Here is a 20182-nt window from a genome sequence, read left to right as displayed (position 1 = left end):
ATACTTCTCCACCACTGCAGGAAGCACATCACACATTAGTGCAGCAACTGTTGTTGTTATGGATCATCACTCCTCATTCCCACCCACATTAATGATCCAAAAATAGTTTCAAATACAAGATAATCAGCATAAAAATCCTCTTTTAAAGCACTTTAGGAAGCTGTGACCATCTGCCTCGTCTTCCTCGCTCTTCATCTTTATCTCAGGAACTTAAAAAAAACGTCCTCTCTGCAGATCTCTGAGCCAGAAGCAGTTATCGCTGAGTGAACGGCCGTTATGTGGAAAACGGGTCCAGAGACGCTCACGTTAATGATAATGTGATACCTTATTGATTTCACCGCAAGGGAAGTCTCTCGGTTTATTTCCATAAGCAGGTCAGAGGTCGGGCTGAACCACGGAAGCTGTTGAATTTCTAACACTGATTTCTGAATTATTAAAAAAACGTCTAATAAAACGAGTCGTAAACGTGAAGAACAGGAAGAAGAGCTGGATGTTTCCTCGACGGTGAACACGGGCGCTCGTTAGATTGCAGGTTTTGCAGCTTGACAGCTCCCAGAGGCTGGAAATGAAGAAGAGGCTCCCTCCTCTCCCTCAGCAGCCGCCGCCGTCCATCTGAAGGACAGTAGAGGGAATCTGGAACCAGAAATCTATGACAGGATATATGCTGGGAGAATGTAGAGCTGTTTCTCACTGTCAGAAATCAATAAAATCTCTTCAGTACCGGAGCGTGGAACCAATACTTATGAATACTACAACATCGGTGCTTTAATACGCGTAGTGAGAAAAGAGATGGACGAAGAAATCCGGAGCGATTGGTAGCGGAGGGAGGTGATGTGGAGAACCGGTGCGTGTCGCGGTGCCCTTCAGAGGCTCATCATTCCCACATCGCATGTTTTATTCAGACTGCCGAGTCAGCAGGCCGATCGTCAAACAGCGGCCATCGCAGGTCCAGAGGTCGTCGCAGGCGAGGGGGGATGCATTTCAATAAACACGTAGAGGAGAGAGCCAGCAGAAAGCAGAACATGACCCCGTTTGGATTCATAGTTTATTAATCACTGAGCAAAGTTCACGGTTTCCACTCGGTTTTATTTACGCAGCCTTCGTCCTCAGACCCTCGATTCACAGAAGGAAAAACTCTGTCGTGTGTTGCAGTTAATACGTCTACGGAAATTATAGGTAAACAGTCATAAACTGTATTTAAAAGTGGACGTAGCTGCCAGGTCTAAAAAAAAATTTGGCCAATGCGGAAGTCCCATAAAGAGCAATACCACCGACGGCCATTAGGGGTCGGCTCCAAAAAGGCTCCATAGACTCCCATTCAACTTCTCTCATGAAGTACAAAGTCAATAAATCTTCACAGCGTTTCAGTGGAGAACGTTCTGTTCTGTGATTTATTGTCGAGCTCAGCAAAACTGAATCACGCTAAAGACTCTGCAACTCTTACAAATCACACATTCTTACTTCCTTTGTTTCACTTGAGCATCAAATTGAAAGAAGAATGAAACCCGCATTTTTTTTGTTTGTTCTCGGATTCTTAGTTGAGTATGAAAAGAATAAATGACGACATGGATTCTCAGGCTCCATCCAGAAGTCCTGTTTTAATCCTGTCGGTGTCGGTGTCGTGGTGGAGAGTGAGCGGTAGGAAGGAGCCGGCTGAGTGTCGGTGCGAGGCCGGGACGCCGTCAGTCCGAGGCCGGGACGCCGTCAGTCCGAGGCCGGGGCGCCGTCAGTCCGAGGCCGGGGCGCCGTCAGTCCGACGGGGAAGCGGAAGCTGAACCGACAGCTCCGTTGGACGGCCGCCACCGAAGGCTGAACACGTCTGATGTGAGCGGCCAGCGAGCCGTGAGCGGATACGCTGAGATGTGCAACCTGAATAATGATCAAGCCGGGTTTTTACATATGCTAAATATGCTAAATGACCCTTTTAATTAAATGCATCTACATTTATGTAAACTAGTGAAGTGACTCCAGTACTTGCAGCTGCTGTTTGTTCATACGGTGCAGAAGATAAACTGGAGCGTGTTACATGAGGAACGGACTCTCAACATGAATTAAAGGAACCTGCTGCTCAGTGAGACGTTCGGAGGCATCGCATGTATAAATATCGTGCGAAGGAAATATGCATCGTGCAGATTTTTTTACAGACTTGGATTCAGAAAATGACCTCACTGATCCTGTACGGACTGCAGCTCATCTGCATGCAGCATGTTTCCCTGTTGGGCTTTAAAAGGAAGCAATGTTTTGAATTTGAATCTATTTATTGGTTATTTAACAGCCACAGTGCACACTAAAATAAAAGAAACCGAACACTGTGGAGGCAGCAGAGTTATTCAGTAGTCTGTTTTTCATCTGTTGTCCCTGGACAGAACAACAACAGTTGTGATCATTTACAAGGATGCAGAAGTATAATAAAAACAAAAATACATTAATGGATTTCAGTAAACAGGCTCACATTGGACTGAATTTTCAGCTAAACTGCTGCAAAGAGGAAAATAATAGAAGACAAAGAAAAGCGGAATATTAATGTTAATAGAAGTAAATGAAACAGTCGAACCACAACAAAGAAAAATACATTTAAAAAAAGTACCAAAAGTATAGAAATCATTCTAGACCATAAAAGCAAAGTAGATTAAAAACAACAGGTGACAGCAGACAGAAAAGTTCAGAGTTCAGACTGAAGACAGAACAGAGTGCAAATTAAACATTTCTTTGCATTAGTTTTAAAAGAAAAGTCAACAAAAGGCTTGTAACACAAAGTGCTTTACATTACCAGCCAGTAACAGAACACCCGAAGGTCCTAGAAGGCTCATAGAATACAATTAAATCTGATAAATAAGATGGACTAATAAATTGATTCTGAAGCAGCAGACATGTAATAATAACAATAAACTTTACTTGTATGGCACCTTTCATACAAGAAAACCGCTCAAAGGAACATTTAAAATCATAGAAATAAAATGCATTAAATTCAACTCAAATAGATTTAAATCTACTCGGCTGTGCTGAAATTGTACCGATCTCTTGTCAGAGATTTGAAATATTTGTTTGTGATTGTTTTAGAGCGGTGCTGCTCACCTGCGACCGAGTCTCCTTCAAAACAAACACCTACATTTAAAGGGAAATGCACACGCAGATGGTGAATCATTGATTTGTAATGTAAATAGCAACGGGCCCAGGATAGATCCCTGAGGGACGCCTGTGGACGGACAGGTTGATTCATTCTGACATACTGATTTAACAGATATAATTCTGTCAATGCAAGTGCATAACTTAGACATAATAATTCTCTTCTTAAAAGACTCAAATGCTTTACTGACATCCAGAAAAACCTCCTTCATCCCGTAGATTGAAGTGTTTCTGTGGTGAAACAATTCTCCATTCGTGTTGAACATTTGCTGCTTTTTTCAATTCAACTTGAACCTAGTCTTTTTATATGTTGCGTTCACCCTCAGTTGGTTTAATGTGAGATTATTTAGCATATCATGGTTTTCTTCATGCTGTGTGTGTGTGTGTGTGTGTGTGTGGTGTGTGTGTGTGTGTGTGTGTGTGTGTGTGTGTATGTGTATGTGTGTGTGTGTGTGTGTGTGTGGCCACTTTCTTGTTAAACTCAAACACCGTACATAATAGAAACATCATACTCGCGCCACCTCCCCACAGAGAAGGAAATCTAATTAGATTTTGTAGCACCTTGATGCATAAATTTACATGTTAACGAGGCAGAAGTTACCTAAACTACCTCGACTAACTAATGCGGAGGTCATCCCGTATTAAAAGACAAGTGGTATCTGAAAACTATTATACAAAACATCTCGGTTATTATCCATTTCTGTGCACTTTTCTCTCCTGGTTTGGTCTCGTTGAGCAGCTCTCTCTCAGTTCCTTTTCGTCTCCGTCTTCACCTCGTCTCTTTTCCCGTCTCCTCTCTCCTCCTCTCTCCTCCTCTCTCCTCCTCCCTTCCTGAACCAGCTGCCCTCTGCGGCAGCACCAGCTGATTACTCTTTGGCTTGTCTCTGGTCGCCCCGGGCAACACTAAGGGATGCTGTGATGGGATTTGACTTTTTCCACAATAAAAAATAAATAGTGTGAACGTTTATAGCAATGATCGCTGCAACACAGGGAGAGACGGATCTCTACGGAGACGGACAAAATGCTAGAAAACCACATTATATCATCAGATCAGAAGGTGTTTGTTCAGAAGGCATTTAACAACTCTTCAGTGTAAGAATTCTCCACCAAAAGTCCAAATTTGGTGTTGAAAACGTCAGAAAAATGTGCTTTAAACATCCGTTTTACTGCTGCAGTCGGTTGAGATTCAGACAGTTTGAAATGTTTTGTGTACGTTTGGCCGTGTAGTCTTTTAACTGCATCATATTTATCTTCCATTTTTGTTTGTAAAAGTTTAATCTGTAAATAAAGTCATAGCTTAAATTAACAAATAAATGCAGTGAAGTAAAAACTACAGTATTTTTCTCTAAACTGTAGTGAAGCTTTTAAAACCACACGTTGCCGTCGACAACCGTTTGCATCGTATTTTCAGAGACTCTAAAAGCCAGTTAGCGGTAGCTTTAGCTGCTAACGTTAGCATTAGTATAAGCAGATTTTTCCTTTCCATTCATTCAGTTTACACCCCCCCCCCTCCCCCTCCCCCACCACCTCCTCATCACTTCTCCCTCGTCCTCCTCAGTCTCATTTCATTCCTCCTTCTCTCTCCATCCGTCTCCATCGGGGTAAATCGGCTGCAGCAGAACTACAAAATTCAATCGTCCAACCTTTATTTCCCAAAGTGTTTTTTGTGTTGGCGCAGGTTTTTATTTTTTTTATTTCATTACAGTGTTTCCTGCCGACGAAGTGAGTGTGAGTTGGGATTGACCTCCTGCTCTCCTGTCTTTGTCTGGCAGAGAGATTATGAAGCCATTTCACATTTCAATTTCACTCATCAAATCCCCGGCTCTCCGCTGGATGAAGCTTTGTCTCTCTCACACACACACACACACACACACACACACACACACACACACACACACACACACACACACACACACACACACACACACACACACACACACACACACACACACACACACACACACACACACACACACACACACACACACACACACACACTCTCTCTCTCTCTCACTCAGACAGAGAGCAGTGTGTCATGGTCATGATAATCATATGATATCATGTCGTATAAACAGACTCGGTGTCACCTGTTAAAACTGCGTCAGGACGTCTCGACTAAACAGTTTTTTCCTGCACAAAACATGTTGATCGTTTAAGAGGCCGAACACGCTGAACTCCTGAAATCAGGCCGATCGATGCGTCTCAGATTCCTCCGTCGTTGGAGGCTCAATGCGCTCGCTGTTCAAACCCAGGATGTTTCTGGCTGCAGTCCTGCAGTGCAACGATTATTCCAGCGAGCGTCGAAGGTTTCAGACGTCTGATATGAAATAAATCCCCCCCCTCCCCCTCCCCCTCCACCACCGCTCGCCAGCAGGGTTCGAAGAAAGTCATCGATTACTTAACGCTCCAAAACTTTTAGCCCACGTCTCTTTTTTATTTTTTTAATTTGTTCTTCTGCTGCTCTTCGCTTTGATTTGTTTCTTCTTCTCCACTCGGACTGTTTGGATGTGCTCGGAGGAGGAGAAGGAGGAGGAGAAGGAGGAGGAATCGAACCCCCACCTGCCGGCTGAGTGTCATTGATAAACTGAACTGAAAACCTCCTCACGGGCAGCGGAGGCCGGCCGCGACACGATGATGTGATGTGGATGTATGACAGATTGAAGAGGGCTTACAGTCCCACGGCCTTATGTCGCATAACCCACTTCTTACACACACACACACACACACACACACACACACACACACACACACACACTGTTTCTACTTCCTGTTTCTAATCGTACCCATAGATGATATTCTATCAGATGATGATATTTATTGTCTCGTTCGTAGTGTCACATTTGACCTTAAAGACCTTTTAAGAGGTAAAAGTCCGTCGCCTCAGTGACCTTTGACCTCTGAGGCTTTGAGTCTGTTATTCTCTTCATGCTGCAGTTTAGCAATTTATTTTCCCAACAACTCATCTAAACATGACTTGCCTGATCCGGTTCTTCTTCTAATCCTCGTCCTGTGATCCCCACATGACCCCCGACATCTTTTCATCCATCCCATCATTACAGACGACAGTCAGGGAATCTGCTTCTCTGTCTGAGGATCAAGGTTTTTTGTTTCGAGCTGTCAGTGTTTTTTATTTGTTCATCTCTGGTTCTGGAGCTCTGTGCTCTCCATCCAGCCTTTTTTCTGTTGTTTTCACTGACTGACAGTTTATTAAAAACTGAACGATTATATGTCGTTTAAATAAAAGTCCCTCCAGGATTTCTGTGGTTGTTGTGATCAAAAATATTTGATTTTGCTGCAGATTTTCTGAAAAACTGCGATGTAATTTGTGAAGTTTTGAGCCTTGCTGGTTGGAAATGAACGCTTATTTTTGGTAACAAAGTCGGTTTTATTTTGAAAGGAGACTTTATGCTGTAAAACTTTTACAGCTGTTTTTGTCGACTGTTTTGCAGGAAAATTGCAGGAATTTTGCAAAATTTCCAGATTCTATTGCAAAGCAGGACTTTGAATTGTTGTGGAGTATTTTTACCATCAGATCAGAATTTCAACTTCTTTCTGGTTTGTTTTTTAGTTCTATATTTCTTTGTGTCTCCGTCTCTGCTTCTGTCCGTCCATCAGCGACCTTTTAGCTTCAGGTTTCCGCCCTCATCTTCCTCCGCTGCTGTCACATGTACGTCCATCTTTGGGACGTTCAGTTAGCTCAATTACTTCAAGTAAAGTCCAACATGTCCTCAGGAGTCTCTCAGGACAAAAAGTCCTTCTCGCTGGAGTGTTTGTGCTCGAGAGCGTCGTGAGTGACTCCTGACAGAGATGAAAGACGACCTTGGAGGACATAAAAGACGACCTTGGAGATAAAGACGGAGGATGAATTTCTCTCCATCAGATACTTCTGTCTGCATTTTTAGGTTTTTACCTGCCAGATATAATCTCAGTTTTTCTGTCGTCTTTTTGTCGAGTCATCCACCTCTTTGTTTATGTTTCCTTCCTCTCTCCTCATCTCTGCCTGCCGTTACTCCACCACTCCAATCCCTCCGTCTCTCCGTCCCTCCGTCCCTCCGTCCCTCCATCCCTCCGTCTCTCCGTCCCTCTTTCCCTCCATCATCTAAATCCTGCGTAGTTTTCTGTCCCTCACCGTTTCCTCTCCTGTGAACCATAAAGAGTTAATATCTCAATATTTGACCTTTAACTCTTTTCATGCCTTTTATTTCTTTCTGTTTTTATCCGTGGGTCATCCTCTGCCTCCCCACACTTGTCCCGTGTTGACGTCCGTCCGTCTCCGCCTGATGTTTCTCGGCCGTCAATCACAAAATTATATTTTCGTCTCCGGAGGCAAACGAGCTGGAAGACTGTTTTCAATCCATCAGAGGATCTGTCCGTCAAACCTGGATGTTAGTGTTTACATTCATGAAGGATGTGGCCTGACTGAAATACACACACACACACACACACACACACACACACACACACACACACACACACACACACACACACACACACACACACACACACACACACAGTCTGACATGGGAGCTTTGTACTGCAGTCGCTCTACAACTCACCACACTGTGTGTGTGTGTGTGTGTGTGTGTGTAAGTAAGTGTGTAAGTCAGAAAATGACAAAAATCAGACGTAGATGCAGAGAGACAGTTGCAAAACAGACAAAAATCTACATAGAGATGCATAACAGATACACACACACACACACACACACACACACACACACACACACACACACACACACACACACACACACACACACACACACACAGGAGGAAGGAAAGACACAAAATTCAGCTTTCAGAAAAACACACATAGGGAGTCAAAAATGGGCATAGAAAGAGAAAGCTGTTCTGTGTGTGTGTGTGTGTGTGTGTGTGTGTGTGTGTGTGTGTGTGTGTGTGTGTCCAGAACTGCAGTCTGCTGTGCATTAATAAACGTGGCCAGCTGAATACATGCAGCAGAGAGGACAGATGAATTATTAAGTTCCAGCGACAGTAACGTGTCCTCATGTCGGACCGTTTTGACTCTTTGGAGACGTCTCGGCTGTTTCTGCTCTTTTTTTTATCGTAAGATTTCTTCTACTTTAACTGAAAAGCAGTTCAGAAACGGTTACAAGGAATATGTGAGCAGCGGTTTCCGATCATTGCTTAGCAACTGTAACCAGGACGGTGGAGCTGTGGCCGTGAGGCTCCGTGTACACTTGGATTCATTCAGGAGAGCGATGCCCCTTTTTCAGCTTTATGAATACCAAATCATAAAGACTGGATTAAAGTGTGTGTTTGTGCACATGTCAGCGTGTCCGACCCCCCGAATCCTCCGAGCGGGAGCTCGGCGGTTACATCCTCCGACCGCCGGGGAGAGAAATAGAAAGTAAAGCTGCATCATGTGCTCCAGTGGAGCTGCTCAGTGGTCATTTACCGAAGCCGGCTTCCTGCCAGCTGCTGTTTGGAGGAAAATGTTCTTCAAATGATAGATGTTAAAAAAAAAGAGAGGATTTAACCTATAAAAGAGTTCGTAGCTTCAGTTCTGTAAAATGGTTCTGATCCAGAAGTGTCTTCAGCTGCAATACCAGCGAGTGCCACTAGAGGTCGGCTCCAAAAAGCCTCCGGCTCCATAGACTCCCATTCAACTTCTCTCATCAAATCCAAAGTGAATAAAATGTGTCCATCAGTTATCTCGGTGTTGTTAGCTAAAGTCACTCCTTCTTATTAGTTTTCTGGAGGTCCATCTGAAAATAATCCCTCATTCATTAGAAAAGAAGATTCAAGACCTGTTTTTGGGGACGTGTCTGTTTGATTGACAGGTCTGTGGTGCAGTCAGGTTACAGCTATCGGTGGGCGGGACGTAGTATCGTCAGGTTTCCAATCAGATCGGTCGGATCCACCGCTGGCTCCTCCCCCAGCTCGTCCAAATATGGTCACTTCCTGCTCTAAAATAACAAGAAATTCGAGGCCTAAGAAGTTCTGCCAGAATACTTTAAATACAACATGCTGAAACGTTATTATGGTCAAGGAACACACACACACACACACACACACACACACACACACACACACACACACACACACACACACACACACACACACACACACACACACACACACACACAGCTCTAATGCCTTCAAATAGTCGACTTAATAGTTGACATTCAGTCTCATTATCTATTGAGTGTCTTATTTATTAATCTATCAGAACAACTTCAGGTACATTTAGAGCCGAATGTTTGTTTGGTTTTGTCTCTTGTGGAGAAAACGTCAGCTGACAGAGTTCAGGAGCAGCTGATCGACAGGAAGTGAATCACAGACTGTTTTTATGGTCTGCCTCGTACTCTCGACCATTGATTGGACAAAAAGGGACATAAGAAGACGTCAGCGGACGGAGATGAGTGTCTGAGGGGTCGTTAAAGGGTCAAAGGTCGTTAAAGGTTTGCTGATTGGTGGAGGAAAGCCGTTGTTATTTTACTCTGACGTCCTTAAACTCCCTGAAGACCGTTAACGTTTTGATTGAATTTAGTTTCCTTTGATCCGTCACCTCCATTAAACGTGTCGGAGGATAAATGTTACGAGCTGTGTGAGCTTCAAACCGTCGTCTTTATCTCAAGAGAGATAATTAAAATTATACACTGACATTTTCACATCTGAGACTGGTAAAGGACAGCAGCGGTTTTATTACATTAACGTTCAACATATTTTACAGTTTTCTCTACGAATTCTTCCACATGTTAAAAATCTGATGAAGGAATCTGAAATCAAATATTATTCATGTTCTTCATTCACACGTTTGATTAAAGCCCAGAAAATGAGCCAATCACGTTTGGCGAGTAAAAATGTACAGTTATAGAAAATAAAGTTTACATGATCCAGGTGGAGGCTTCAGATTATGGTTGTTGTTTATTCGTCTCCCTGAATTCTTTTTTACTTTTTTATTTTGTAAAATCTTAATCAATCTTAATTTGTGCAAAATGAATCAAATCCAAATGAAAAGGCTGCAGGACGAGTCGACGGAAAGATCGACTGATTTTTAGGAAAACCGTTTTCTCGCCGCCGGCATCAATCGACTTTTTACAGAGCTGGCGTCTTAACTTGAGCTGTGACGGTTGACTGAAACTCAAGCGTTGGTTACCGTTGGTTACCGTTGGTTATCGTTGGAGATGTCTCCAGCGCAGCAGCTGGGCGGTAAAGTGCAGGCGTGTCGTTGTGCCGTTTAGCCTTTTAATAGCAGGGAGCAGCTCTGTGCGTGTGCACTGCACACGCGTGTGAACGAACACATAGAACAGAAAGCTGCATGTTTCTCTCTTCTTCTTCTTCTTCTTTTTTTTTTCACTTTGTCACACTTAGAAGAACCTCATCTCTCCATCGGTGGAGCAGCTGCAACTAAAGGGCACGAGGAAAATCACACGCACACACACACACACACACACACACACACACACACACACACACACACACAACGAACGATCCATCTGCCGGAGTGCTCAGTGCTCTGGAGACTGTGTGCGCCTGTGGGCATCGTGGAAGATGTTAAAATGACAAGATTCATGTCTTAATTAGGATGAGATCTTTTCGCAGGGCATGATGGCACACACACACACACACACACACACACACACACACACACACACACACACACACACACACACACACACACACACACACACACACACTAATACACACACACACACTAATACACACGCCTCCCTCCGCCTCACACTCGGGGATCCCGTTTATGTCCTTTCATGCGTTTTGTGAACTGAGCGCAGCAGCAAATGTGTGTGTGTGTGTGTGTGTGTGTGTGTGTGTGTGTGTGTGTGTGTGTGTGTGTGTGTGTGTGTGTGCGCGCGCGCGTGCGTGTGTTACGCGTCTCCAGCGCTGCAGCAGATCCGATGCATTAAACATGAGAGCCGCAGAAAAATGCAACACAATGTGCATTCGTCCCGGATCGTTTACAGGAAGTGGAAAAATCCATTAAGAGGCTTTGAGCGGGAATCGTGCATTTTCATGCTCGTCGTGTGTTTCTGCACGTCACGTTTTGTTTCAGTTCAGAAGTCGTAACGGATGAAATCTCGTTCAGAGGACTTCGGAGAAATGTTCCTCAGCATCACTCTGCACTTTCAGATTTTCACCGTTCAGCTTTCTGAAGCTTCAACACGATGCTGCAGTTTGGATCTCCATGCAGATCAGCTGTGTCATCAAAACATCATGTTACGACACGTGAAACGGGTTTTACCCCAAACATCAACCAGCGGTGATGTCATCTGGCAGCGGTGATGTCATCAACCAGCGGCGATGTCATCAACCAGCGGTGACGCCTGTAGGAACAATAAACATAATGAGCCGAAACTACCAGAAAACCAAAGGATCCCTGCGCCGATATGAAGCTGAGAGGAGCCCTTATAGAAGCCGTGTTAATATGAAATATTACCCAGAGTTCCTTTCACTGTGATATTATCGTGGAGATATTGCACGGAGGATGTGTGCCGATCTCTGCTCACCGCTGGCAGCGTCGCACTCCTCTTATTATTCCATCCGGCTGCTGCAGAGTGCGTCTTCATTAGTTTACATGCGCGACGCAGCGCTGTGATTTGAGAGGTGGTTGTGGGTTCATGAAGCTGCGGGGGGGCGACGCTCAGCCAGCATCGCCCCGCCGTCCTCACATCACCTCTCAAATCAGTCCACGTTATGACAGAAGAGGAAATCAAATTTATTCTCTGTTCACGTTAAAGACGTAGAAGTTATGATTTTAGACTGATTTAGCATTTATTGTGACATTTCCGAAGTTTCACGTTATTGAATTTGATGTCGTCATCTGAGTTGCTGACGGCAGGTTCAACTCATCCAGGATATCTTCCGGTTATCTGGTTTAACTAAACCTAACAAACACGACCTAACAAAGGTTTCCTCAATCAAGCTCGGAGCGCGTTCACATAAAAGGGGGTGGGGTCAGCAGCATCCGACCAATCACAAACATGGACAAGTGTTTAAAAACAATAACAATAACAGTGGGCGGAGGTTTTATAAATTATAACCGTAACCTGCTCCGGTAGCCGGTAGCCGGTCATCAGTTACCATGGCGATGCATCCCGGTAAGACGTGAACCGGTTTCGTAGGCCTGAAAACCCGGATTTTAAAACCTGAAGTTACCATGGTAACCTCAGATCACCTTCACTGTCAACATGTTTGGAGAACATGACTTCATGAATCTGGTAGTTTTAATCACGACTATAAATATTACAGCTTTTCACTTTAAAATCTCACAGCAGGACTGAAAGAAGAAAAAGTTGCTCTCACTCCTCTAATTGAGACCCGGTGGACTCTAATCAAACTCTCATGTCCGGCGCGCACACACACACACACACACACACACACACACACACACACACACACACACAAACACACACACACACACACACACACACACACACACACGTTTTTAATAACACACTTCTGGGAGACGTCCAGCATCACGTTTCATAAAAGATGAGAAGTTTTACTGCAGTTAATTCGAGTGTGTTGATCTTGTTATTTCCTGCTGTCTGACTTCTCTTCCTGTGGAAACCGAAGGTGGAAATGTATAATGCGCTCGACTTCGCTCAGCTCTTCTATACAGCGCATCTTTTCTGTAAACACACAGTCTTTGTCCTACTTACGGAAAAAGAAAAAAAAAAGTTCCTGTTTGAATAATTCACCGTCCTGAAATTTACGCCGAACGTCCGCTTCAGTTTGGGTTTAGGTGGAATAATGTGGATTCAGCAATGAAATATTAAAACACCGCTTCTCTAAATTGAATTATCATGTCGGTGGAAAAGAATGACACACACACACACACACACACACACACACACACACACACACACACACACACACACACACACACACACACACACACAGGCCACAGGCTAAGTGGTGTGACTGCCTTAACAGATGTGAATTATTTGTCAGACTATTGACCCAATCTGTTGGATAAACTAAATGCCAATACCAGCCGGATAGAGCAATGATAATCCCTGTATTCAGTGTGTGTGTGTGTGTGTGTGTGTGTGTGTGTGTGTGTGTGTGTGTGTGTGTGTGTGTGTGTGCTCTCAGCTTCGTCTCCCTCGAGACAGAAACAAAAAAAAAAACACAAGGTGAAGCGACAAATCCAAAACTCTGAACCAGATTTTATTTCCATGTTTCCATTTTTGTATAAATGCACTTAAATGTATTGAAAAAGAGTCCAAATCAAATCATTACACAATATGTTCTGTCAGATTGAGTTAAATTAAAGCTTAATCTGGATAACGTGGTATAAATATAGAATCTCTCCCTCAGTATCGGCTGCGTGCGTCTCCTCATGCATCGTGATCATGCAGATTTGAGGATCTGTACTCAGAGATGCATCCGGCCTGAAGTTCCTGTTGTTTGCATCGTGAACAGAAACCTTCGTTTAAAAAATGTTTACATTAATAAAAGAAAGTAGAGTTCAAATGGAGAATAAAGCTAAATGTATTTTGAGAGCAAACTTATATCACGTTTGAAGCCGCGGTGGTGACGTGAGTCATGAATCCGTCTCTTCTCTACATAACAGACGAAGTGAGGAACGTGATGTTCTCTGGAGTCGTGACGAAAGTTCAGTACGCAGAAGAAGAAAAAAGTCCTTTGATCACGATGAGTCTGCGCTGAACTCTACGCATGCTTTTAGATAACAGGTGGGAGGAAGAGGAGGACGATGGAGTCATACTCAAACTCAAGGTTCACACGAGACGAGATGTGAGGTCGAGGTGAAAAGGATTTATAAAGCTAAAAGAGAAGTGAGGTGTTAACGGGTGACGGAGAAGAGCAGATCATAAAGATTTAAACTACGTTCACTCGGCTGTAAAACATCAAGCGGGAATTTAGTGGGATCAATTCATCTTTGGTCAAAGAGCTCCACTTTGTTCTCTTTGGCGACACCTGTGGTGAAACATGGTAATTACTGCTGTTTTTTTGGGGGACTTCTCCTGTGAGGTCAGCTTGATGCTTTAGCTCCGCCCACCCTCTTTCAAATCTGAGATTATTACTTTAACTTCAATTAAATACATAACTTGTATACGTTTTATTTTCAGTCTTGATTCATTAAGGAGATTTTTATTTTGTTTGTTATTTTTAGCATCAACTCTCTGCAGCTGATTGGTTCCTGTGTCTTGATCGAAACGACCCTCTCTCCTGATTGGCCGACTCTTTTCTGATTGACACACGCTCAGGCCAATCACAGCTTTGCTTCAGTCTTGTAGGCTGTTCATGCAGTGAGCCGTGGTGAGAGCAGACAGATGACCCCAGCGTGAGTTTGTGACATCACAAACAGCTGCTGAATACAGGCCGTGTGTGTTTCTATGTGGACGGATTGTTTTGACACTTTCACTCTATTTTTAGCACCTAAAGCTGTTTTATAATCTTTTTAATCTGAAGATACCACTTGTCTCTACAGCTCAAAGGAAAAGTGTCTGATGGGTATTTGCTGTACATTATACGAAGCGAAGTATATATCAACTTCTTGCCCGTAGTTCAGGTAACTCGGGCCGGTTTTCAAGTCTTTAAAGTAATTATTCAGCCTGAGTTGGTTTGTGAGGCGGCGGTGCTTCAGCTCACATCCGTCTGGAACCGCTTCATGAAGCAGCTTCAATTTTAATTATCTCCTCGTCTGGACGGAGCGAGAGGACGACGGCGTCTCTGACAGCTGACGGAGTGGCGGCGATGACAGCAGCAAATGAAGAGACACGGGGGGAGGAGGGGCGGGGGGGGAGGGGGGGGGGCTAATAACAGAGATGGAGATCATGTCAGAGACGGAGACAGATGGTGACAGCGAAAAGAGACGAAGGCAGACGGATGCAAACGATCCTGTCGCCTGGAGGTGTGTGTGTGTGTGTGTGTGTGTGTGTGTGTGTGTGTGTGTGTGTGTGTGTGTGTGTGTGTGTGTGTGTGGACTCAGAAAGCTGTCTGAAGGTGGAATCTGATTTGTTTGGATTTTAAGAGTTAAACTGCAGAGAAGTTTTCTTCCCTGCGGCTGCCAGGATGGTGAACTCTGACCTTTGCGTGAACTCTGACCTTTGCGTGAACTCTGACCTTGGCTGAATGTGCTCATTGTGACTTTCTTGAACTTTCATCCAGTTTCTGCGTTGATTGTTGAAGACATGCAGTACGTTGCTATCCGAGTGATAGCGCCCCCTGCTGGTTTGTGTCTGGTTCAATGGTCGTCCTGAGTTGAATCTGACCTGCAGTGATTTCCAGCAGGAGAACAAGCTGTGAGGTGTTTGTGTTCTGGTTCATGAGGACTGTTGACATCAAGGCTGCTGCCTGCTCCTCAACAGGCTAACGCTGCTAACGTCATGCTGTCATGGGAGAGGCAGACAGTTACAGTCACGAGGCCACTCCTTTTAAAAAAATTTATGTGGTTTGTGAACTAAGAAAACAAAACATTTCTATTGTCCAGAAATATAAATCGTTCATATTTGATCTCTTTTTGTCTCCCCAGTCGTCTGTAACTTCCGCGGCTCCGTGACTCAGGGTTTGGCTCTGGAGGTCGGAGAGACGGTGCAGATCCTGGAGAAATGTGAAGGTAAGACTTCCTCCCTGATGGACGTGTTCTTCGGATGCTGTGTGGGAGGATGTTTGATACAGAAACGATGTCCTTGATCAGAGTTACAGAAGCACTGCAGCGCTAATAAACACTGTAAATGTCCCGGGTCGGCCTCAGCTGAACAAAACACAATAATCATTCAAGATAAAACGAACACGTCAAAATGAACAAACTTTACCTTGAAACAAAAAGACAAAATCTCTCAGAATCTCTGCTGAAAGTATGACATCAGAAAGTCATCCTTTCAAAATAAAACTCCCTTTATTACCAACAATAAGTGTTCATTTCCAATCATTAGGCTCCGCCCCCCTCTTATGATGAGAACGAGGAACATGTCAAATGAGTTTTCTCCACACGTCCAGCTGTAAAGTTCAAAGCAGAAAGAAAAACAGATTACAAATCTTAATATTCTGGGATGTGCAGCAGGATTATTGTCACAGGAAGTCAGCACAGATTTTTGATCTTTTATCTTTATCGGTTAGTTGAAAAAAAAAATCTACATTTTGCTATTTCCTGCAATTTTACTGCAAAAAAAAAAAAATAAATCACTTAAAGTCCACAAATGACATAACAATTTTTTTGAGGAAATTCACCGCAAAATGATTTTTGATTTGTAAAATCCCAGATGGATTAAAAACATCTTTATAATACCTGATGAGTCCTTTTATTAAATCCTGTTAGTATTTTCTGAGAGCTGCTTTTTGTCTTGATGCTACAACGTTTTAACAGTTTGTCTTTGACTTGTTTGTATCGTGCACTCATAAACAGTGCAACACACACACACGCACACACACACACACACACACACACACACACACACACACACACACACACACACACACACACACACACACACACCCCTTCCTGTCCGTGATGTCGTGCTGTTCCACAGTGGGGAGTCATAACATGCCAGAATATGTGATATTGTACCAACAAAAGACAAAGAACAAGCTGCTCGTCGTATTTTGGATCCACTTCAGAGAATCACTTCCTGATTTAAGTTCCTGAATCACTTCCAGTAAATAAATCTGCTGCGTTGCAGTTTTCATTTAAAATCCTGCTGAAAACAACTCAAGTTTTTTAGAAGCATTCATTTTGTGGCTTTTGATTGAGTCTCAGATTTTTATCATTTTGCAATCTGTTTGCTGGAAGCAGCATCAGCGCCGTCGGTCCCAGTGCATCCTGATCCGTCGGTCCCAGTGCGTCCTGGTCCGTCGGTCCCAGTGCGTCCTGGTCCGTCGGTCCCAGTGCATCCTGATCCGTCGGTCCCAGTGCGTCCTGGTCCGTCGGTCCCAGTGCATCCTGATCCGTCGGTCCCAGTGCATCCTGATCCGTCGGTCCCAGTGCGTCCTGGTCCGTCGGTCCCAGTGCATCCTGATCCGTCGGTCCCAGTGCGTCCTGGTCCGTCGGTCCCAGTGCGTCCTGGTCCGTCGGTCCCAGTGCGTCCTGGTCCGTCGGTCCCAGTGCATCCTGGTCCGTCGGTCCCACATTAAAGCTGTTTGCTGTCACAGTAAACAGACCAGTAACCCTCCTCTCTGACGGAGCCGGTCTTTTATCTGAGTTCTGGTTGCAGCGTTCTCTTCAACATGCAGCGATTATCGGGTCAGACTGAGGAGAACTTTTGTCCGACATCCTCCAAAGACACTTTCAGGATTCCCTGAACTTCTGTCATTATCTGAACATGCAAATCCATTTCTGGAAAAAAAAGAAACTCAGAACAAAGGCAGAATTGACATTTATTAGAGGATGTTTAGTGAGAAAAACACTTTAAAAATCTATTATTTCACCAACTTTCTCTTTTAATGAATCTCAGTTGATGTGCAGATTCAGCTGCTGCAGAAATCCTGCAGATCTTTTCCCCAAAGCTGCAGACAGTTGGAGATGCTCGTGTACATTCATGCCTAAAGGTCGCCCTCAGACAGAAACGCATCTAACAACAGAGACACGGAAATCCAATCTCCAAGTTCCCTCCTTAAGATATCGATGACGGCCATCAGACTTGAGGAGGCGTCAGACTTCCATCGAGGAGCAGCAGAGTTAAAGTACCAGTATTTTATCACCGCGTCAACGAGCAATTAGTTTTTTCATAAAGCAGCTGCGACCGATCCGACGGAAACCTGCATGCAACGTTACGTCTTTAATAAGCTCAGCGTGAAGCTGCTTCACTAAAGAAGCTCTTCGACTTCTGACGCTGATTATTGTTGTGAATTATTTTGATAACGGGATGATTATTCTAATGTGACGATTACTCTTCTTCAGAGGAAGGCTGCGTGACGGGGGACCAATTAGATGCATATACAGATGCGTGGATGTAACACACACACACACACATGCACACGCACACACACACACACACACACACACACACACACACACACACACACACACACACACACACACACACACACACACACACACACACGCCGGTCCTCACGTCAGCCCTTCCAAACAGGCCTCGGCGCCGCCGGTCCGGTCTGATTACCATTTAGACGAGAGGCTGGGGAGGAAACATCTTAACGAGGGTGATGGATGAATCCTGATTGGTTATTAATTAACCCGCCAATTAAGCCTCCATCTCCATATTCAAATCAGATTATGGAGAAGCTGCAGAGAAATTGGATTTCGTGATTTTTCGGGACGATAAGATGGAAGTTAAGTCAAATTAATTAAGTTAATCAATAACGTTTGATTTGAAGGTTATTTTATAGTTTTATCAGAAATGTCTGAGCTCTAACGTTGTTTTCTGACCGGCCTTAAAAACATTTGTCTCTGACTAAACGGACGTGACGCCGTCTCACTTTTGTCAGCTCCCATAAATGTTGAATAACGTTCCTCTCCGACACTCGCCAGTCTGAGAAGGTCAAAGTAATAATATGCATCATTTTGATAGAAATAAATGTAAAAACCCTCCACGTGTCCGAAAAAAGCCAGAGACGCAATCCTTTTTATTTCCAGTCGGACGGAGGCGGACGACGTCCCGTCCGGCTGCTGAGCGCGGCTCGTTTCCAGCGGTCGAGGTTGAAGTTCTGCGGCAGCTGTGGTCTGTGGAGACTCCTGATGGACGTCCGGCCACGTGGAAACAACGCTGCCGCTTCATAAACACGCGGTCGTGTCCTGCAGGTCCGACAGGGAGGATCTCATGAAGTACGAGGCGTGTATTTGGACACATTACCTTTTATTATATTGCTTCTTTCTGCCGGTATGAGTTTCTATTTTAGCATCATGAATCAGTTTCCCTGCGGCGACCAGTGAAGTATTTCTGACTCCGAGTCTTAAACCCGACTCCGGTCCAGTTCTCTCAGCATCAAGCATCCGGTTCTGACTTTAAACACTGAAGGCTGATTTCCGTGGATGGAGATAGAAAACGCTGACGTGCTTTTATTAGTGGAACTTTAAAGGTCCCACGTTGTAAAAAATTCTGATTTACTTTGACTGTGAATGTCTGCGTCTGTTCCCCGAACGTTCGGAGCTTTTTTCCTTGTCGCATTTTGGATAAAAACGCTGCAGTCATCTGTCACTTCATATCCAGCCGTCCAATCACAGTGAAGGAGGGGCGGGTCTATTTCCTGACGAGCACACGGCTGCTGAAACCCGACCTGAGTTCTTTCTATTAAAACAGTTTTCTCTGATCTGAACCGACTCGTTTTAAATTACTCACATTGGTCCTTACAAAGATAGAAAAGCAACACACGCACACACACACACACACACACACACACACGCACACACACACACACACACACACACACACACACACACACACACACACACACACACACGCGCACGCACACACACGCAGGGCGAAGAGCAGTGGACTGAATCTGTGTTTGGCTTCGGGGCGTCACGTCTGTCAGTGTCTGACTGTGATGCAGATTGATGAGCATCAAATACCTCAACTAGGCCATCAGCACACACACACACACACACACACACACACACACACACACACACACACACACACACACACACAGAGTCAGTGACCCAGCATAACTTCTGCTTCCCTGCTTGTTAACTATTGATCGTTTGATTGCTGACTGTCGACATCTTTCACATAGCTGAGCTCCACCCAAACCAGCGGAATGAGTTTATTTTATGTGAATAATGAATTTATACTCAACACACACATTTTGTATCACAAGAGTTTAAATTGAACAGCTTGTGTTTGCTTTTTTTTTCTGTACGCTTTTACTTTGAAAAGCCGACCTGCGGTGTAACTTTGATGTCACTCACTCAGTGACAGACAGCTATTATAGCTCCGCCCCCTCTGTTGCAGTCCAGCTGAAAATCTTGTATTTATGTTATTGAGCTAATTTGTGAGCAGCCGTTTGTTTCCAGCTCCGTGAGTCTCTGCTGTTTCATGTCCTCTGATCTCTGTGTCTCACTGTGGGCGGAGCTTAAACCACGATAGCGTCGTTCTCTCGGACAGATAAAAAAATGCTGAAATTGATGGACAAATAAACCCTGGCGA

The 20182-nt window shown here is 44.3% G+C and overlaps 1 protein-coding gene across 6 annotated transcripts in view; it reads left to right on the top strand.

The window, feature by feature from the left end:
* The window catches only part of LOC138210414 (dedicator of cytokinesis protein 3-like), a 116195-nt gene that overhangs the window by 33213 nt on the left and 62800 nt on the right, over window positions 1-20182 (top strand). For all 6 annotated transcript variants that reach the window (XM_069169552.1, XM_069169551.1, XM_069169548.1 and 3 more), the window contains exon 2: window positions 15610-15693. In XM_069169552.1, coding sequence (XP_069025653.1) covers window positions 15610-15693 — 84 coding nt within the window. The remainder of the gene's footprint in view (window positions 1-15609; window positions 15694-20182) is intronic.

Source organism: Embiotoca jacksoni, unplaced genomic scaffold (genome assembly GCF_022577435.1).
Source record: "Embiotoca jacksoni isolate LCO1_2020_lvr unplaced genomic scaffold, fEmbJac1.0.p SCAF_46, whole genome shotgun sequence".
Classification (NCBI taxonomy): domain Eukaryota; kingdom Metazoa; phylum Chordata; class Actinopteri; family Embiotocidae; genus Embiotoca; species Embiotoca jacksoni.
This window is presented reverse-complemented; position numbering and strand designations above follow the sequence as displayed.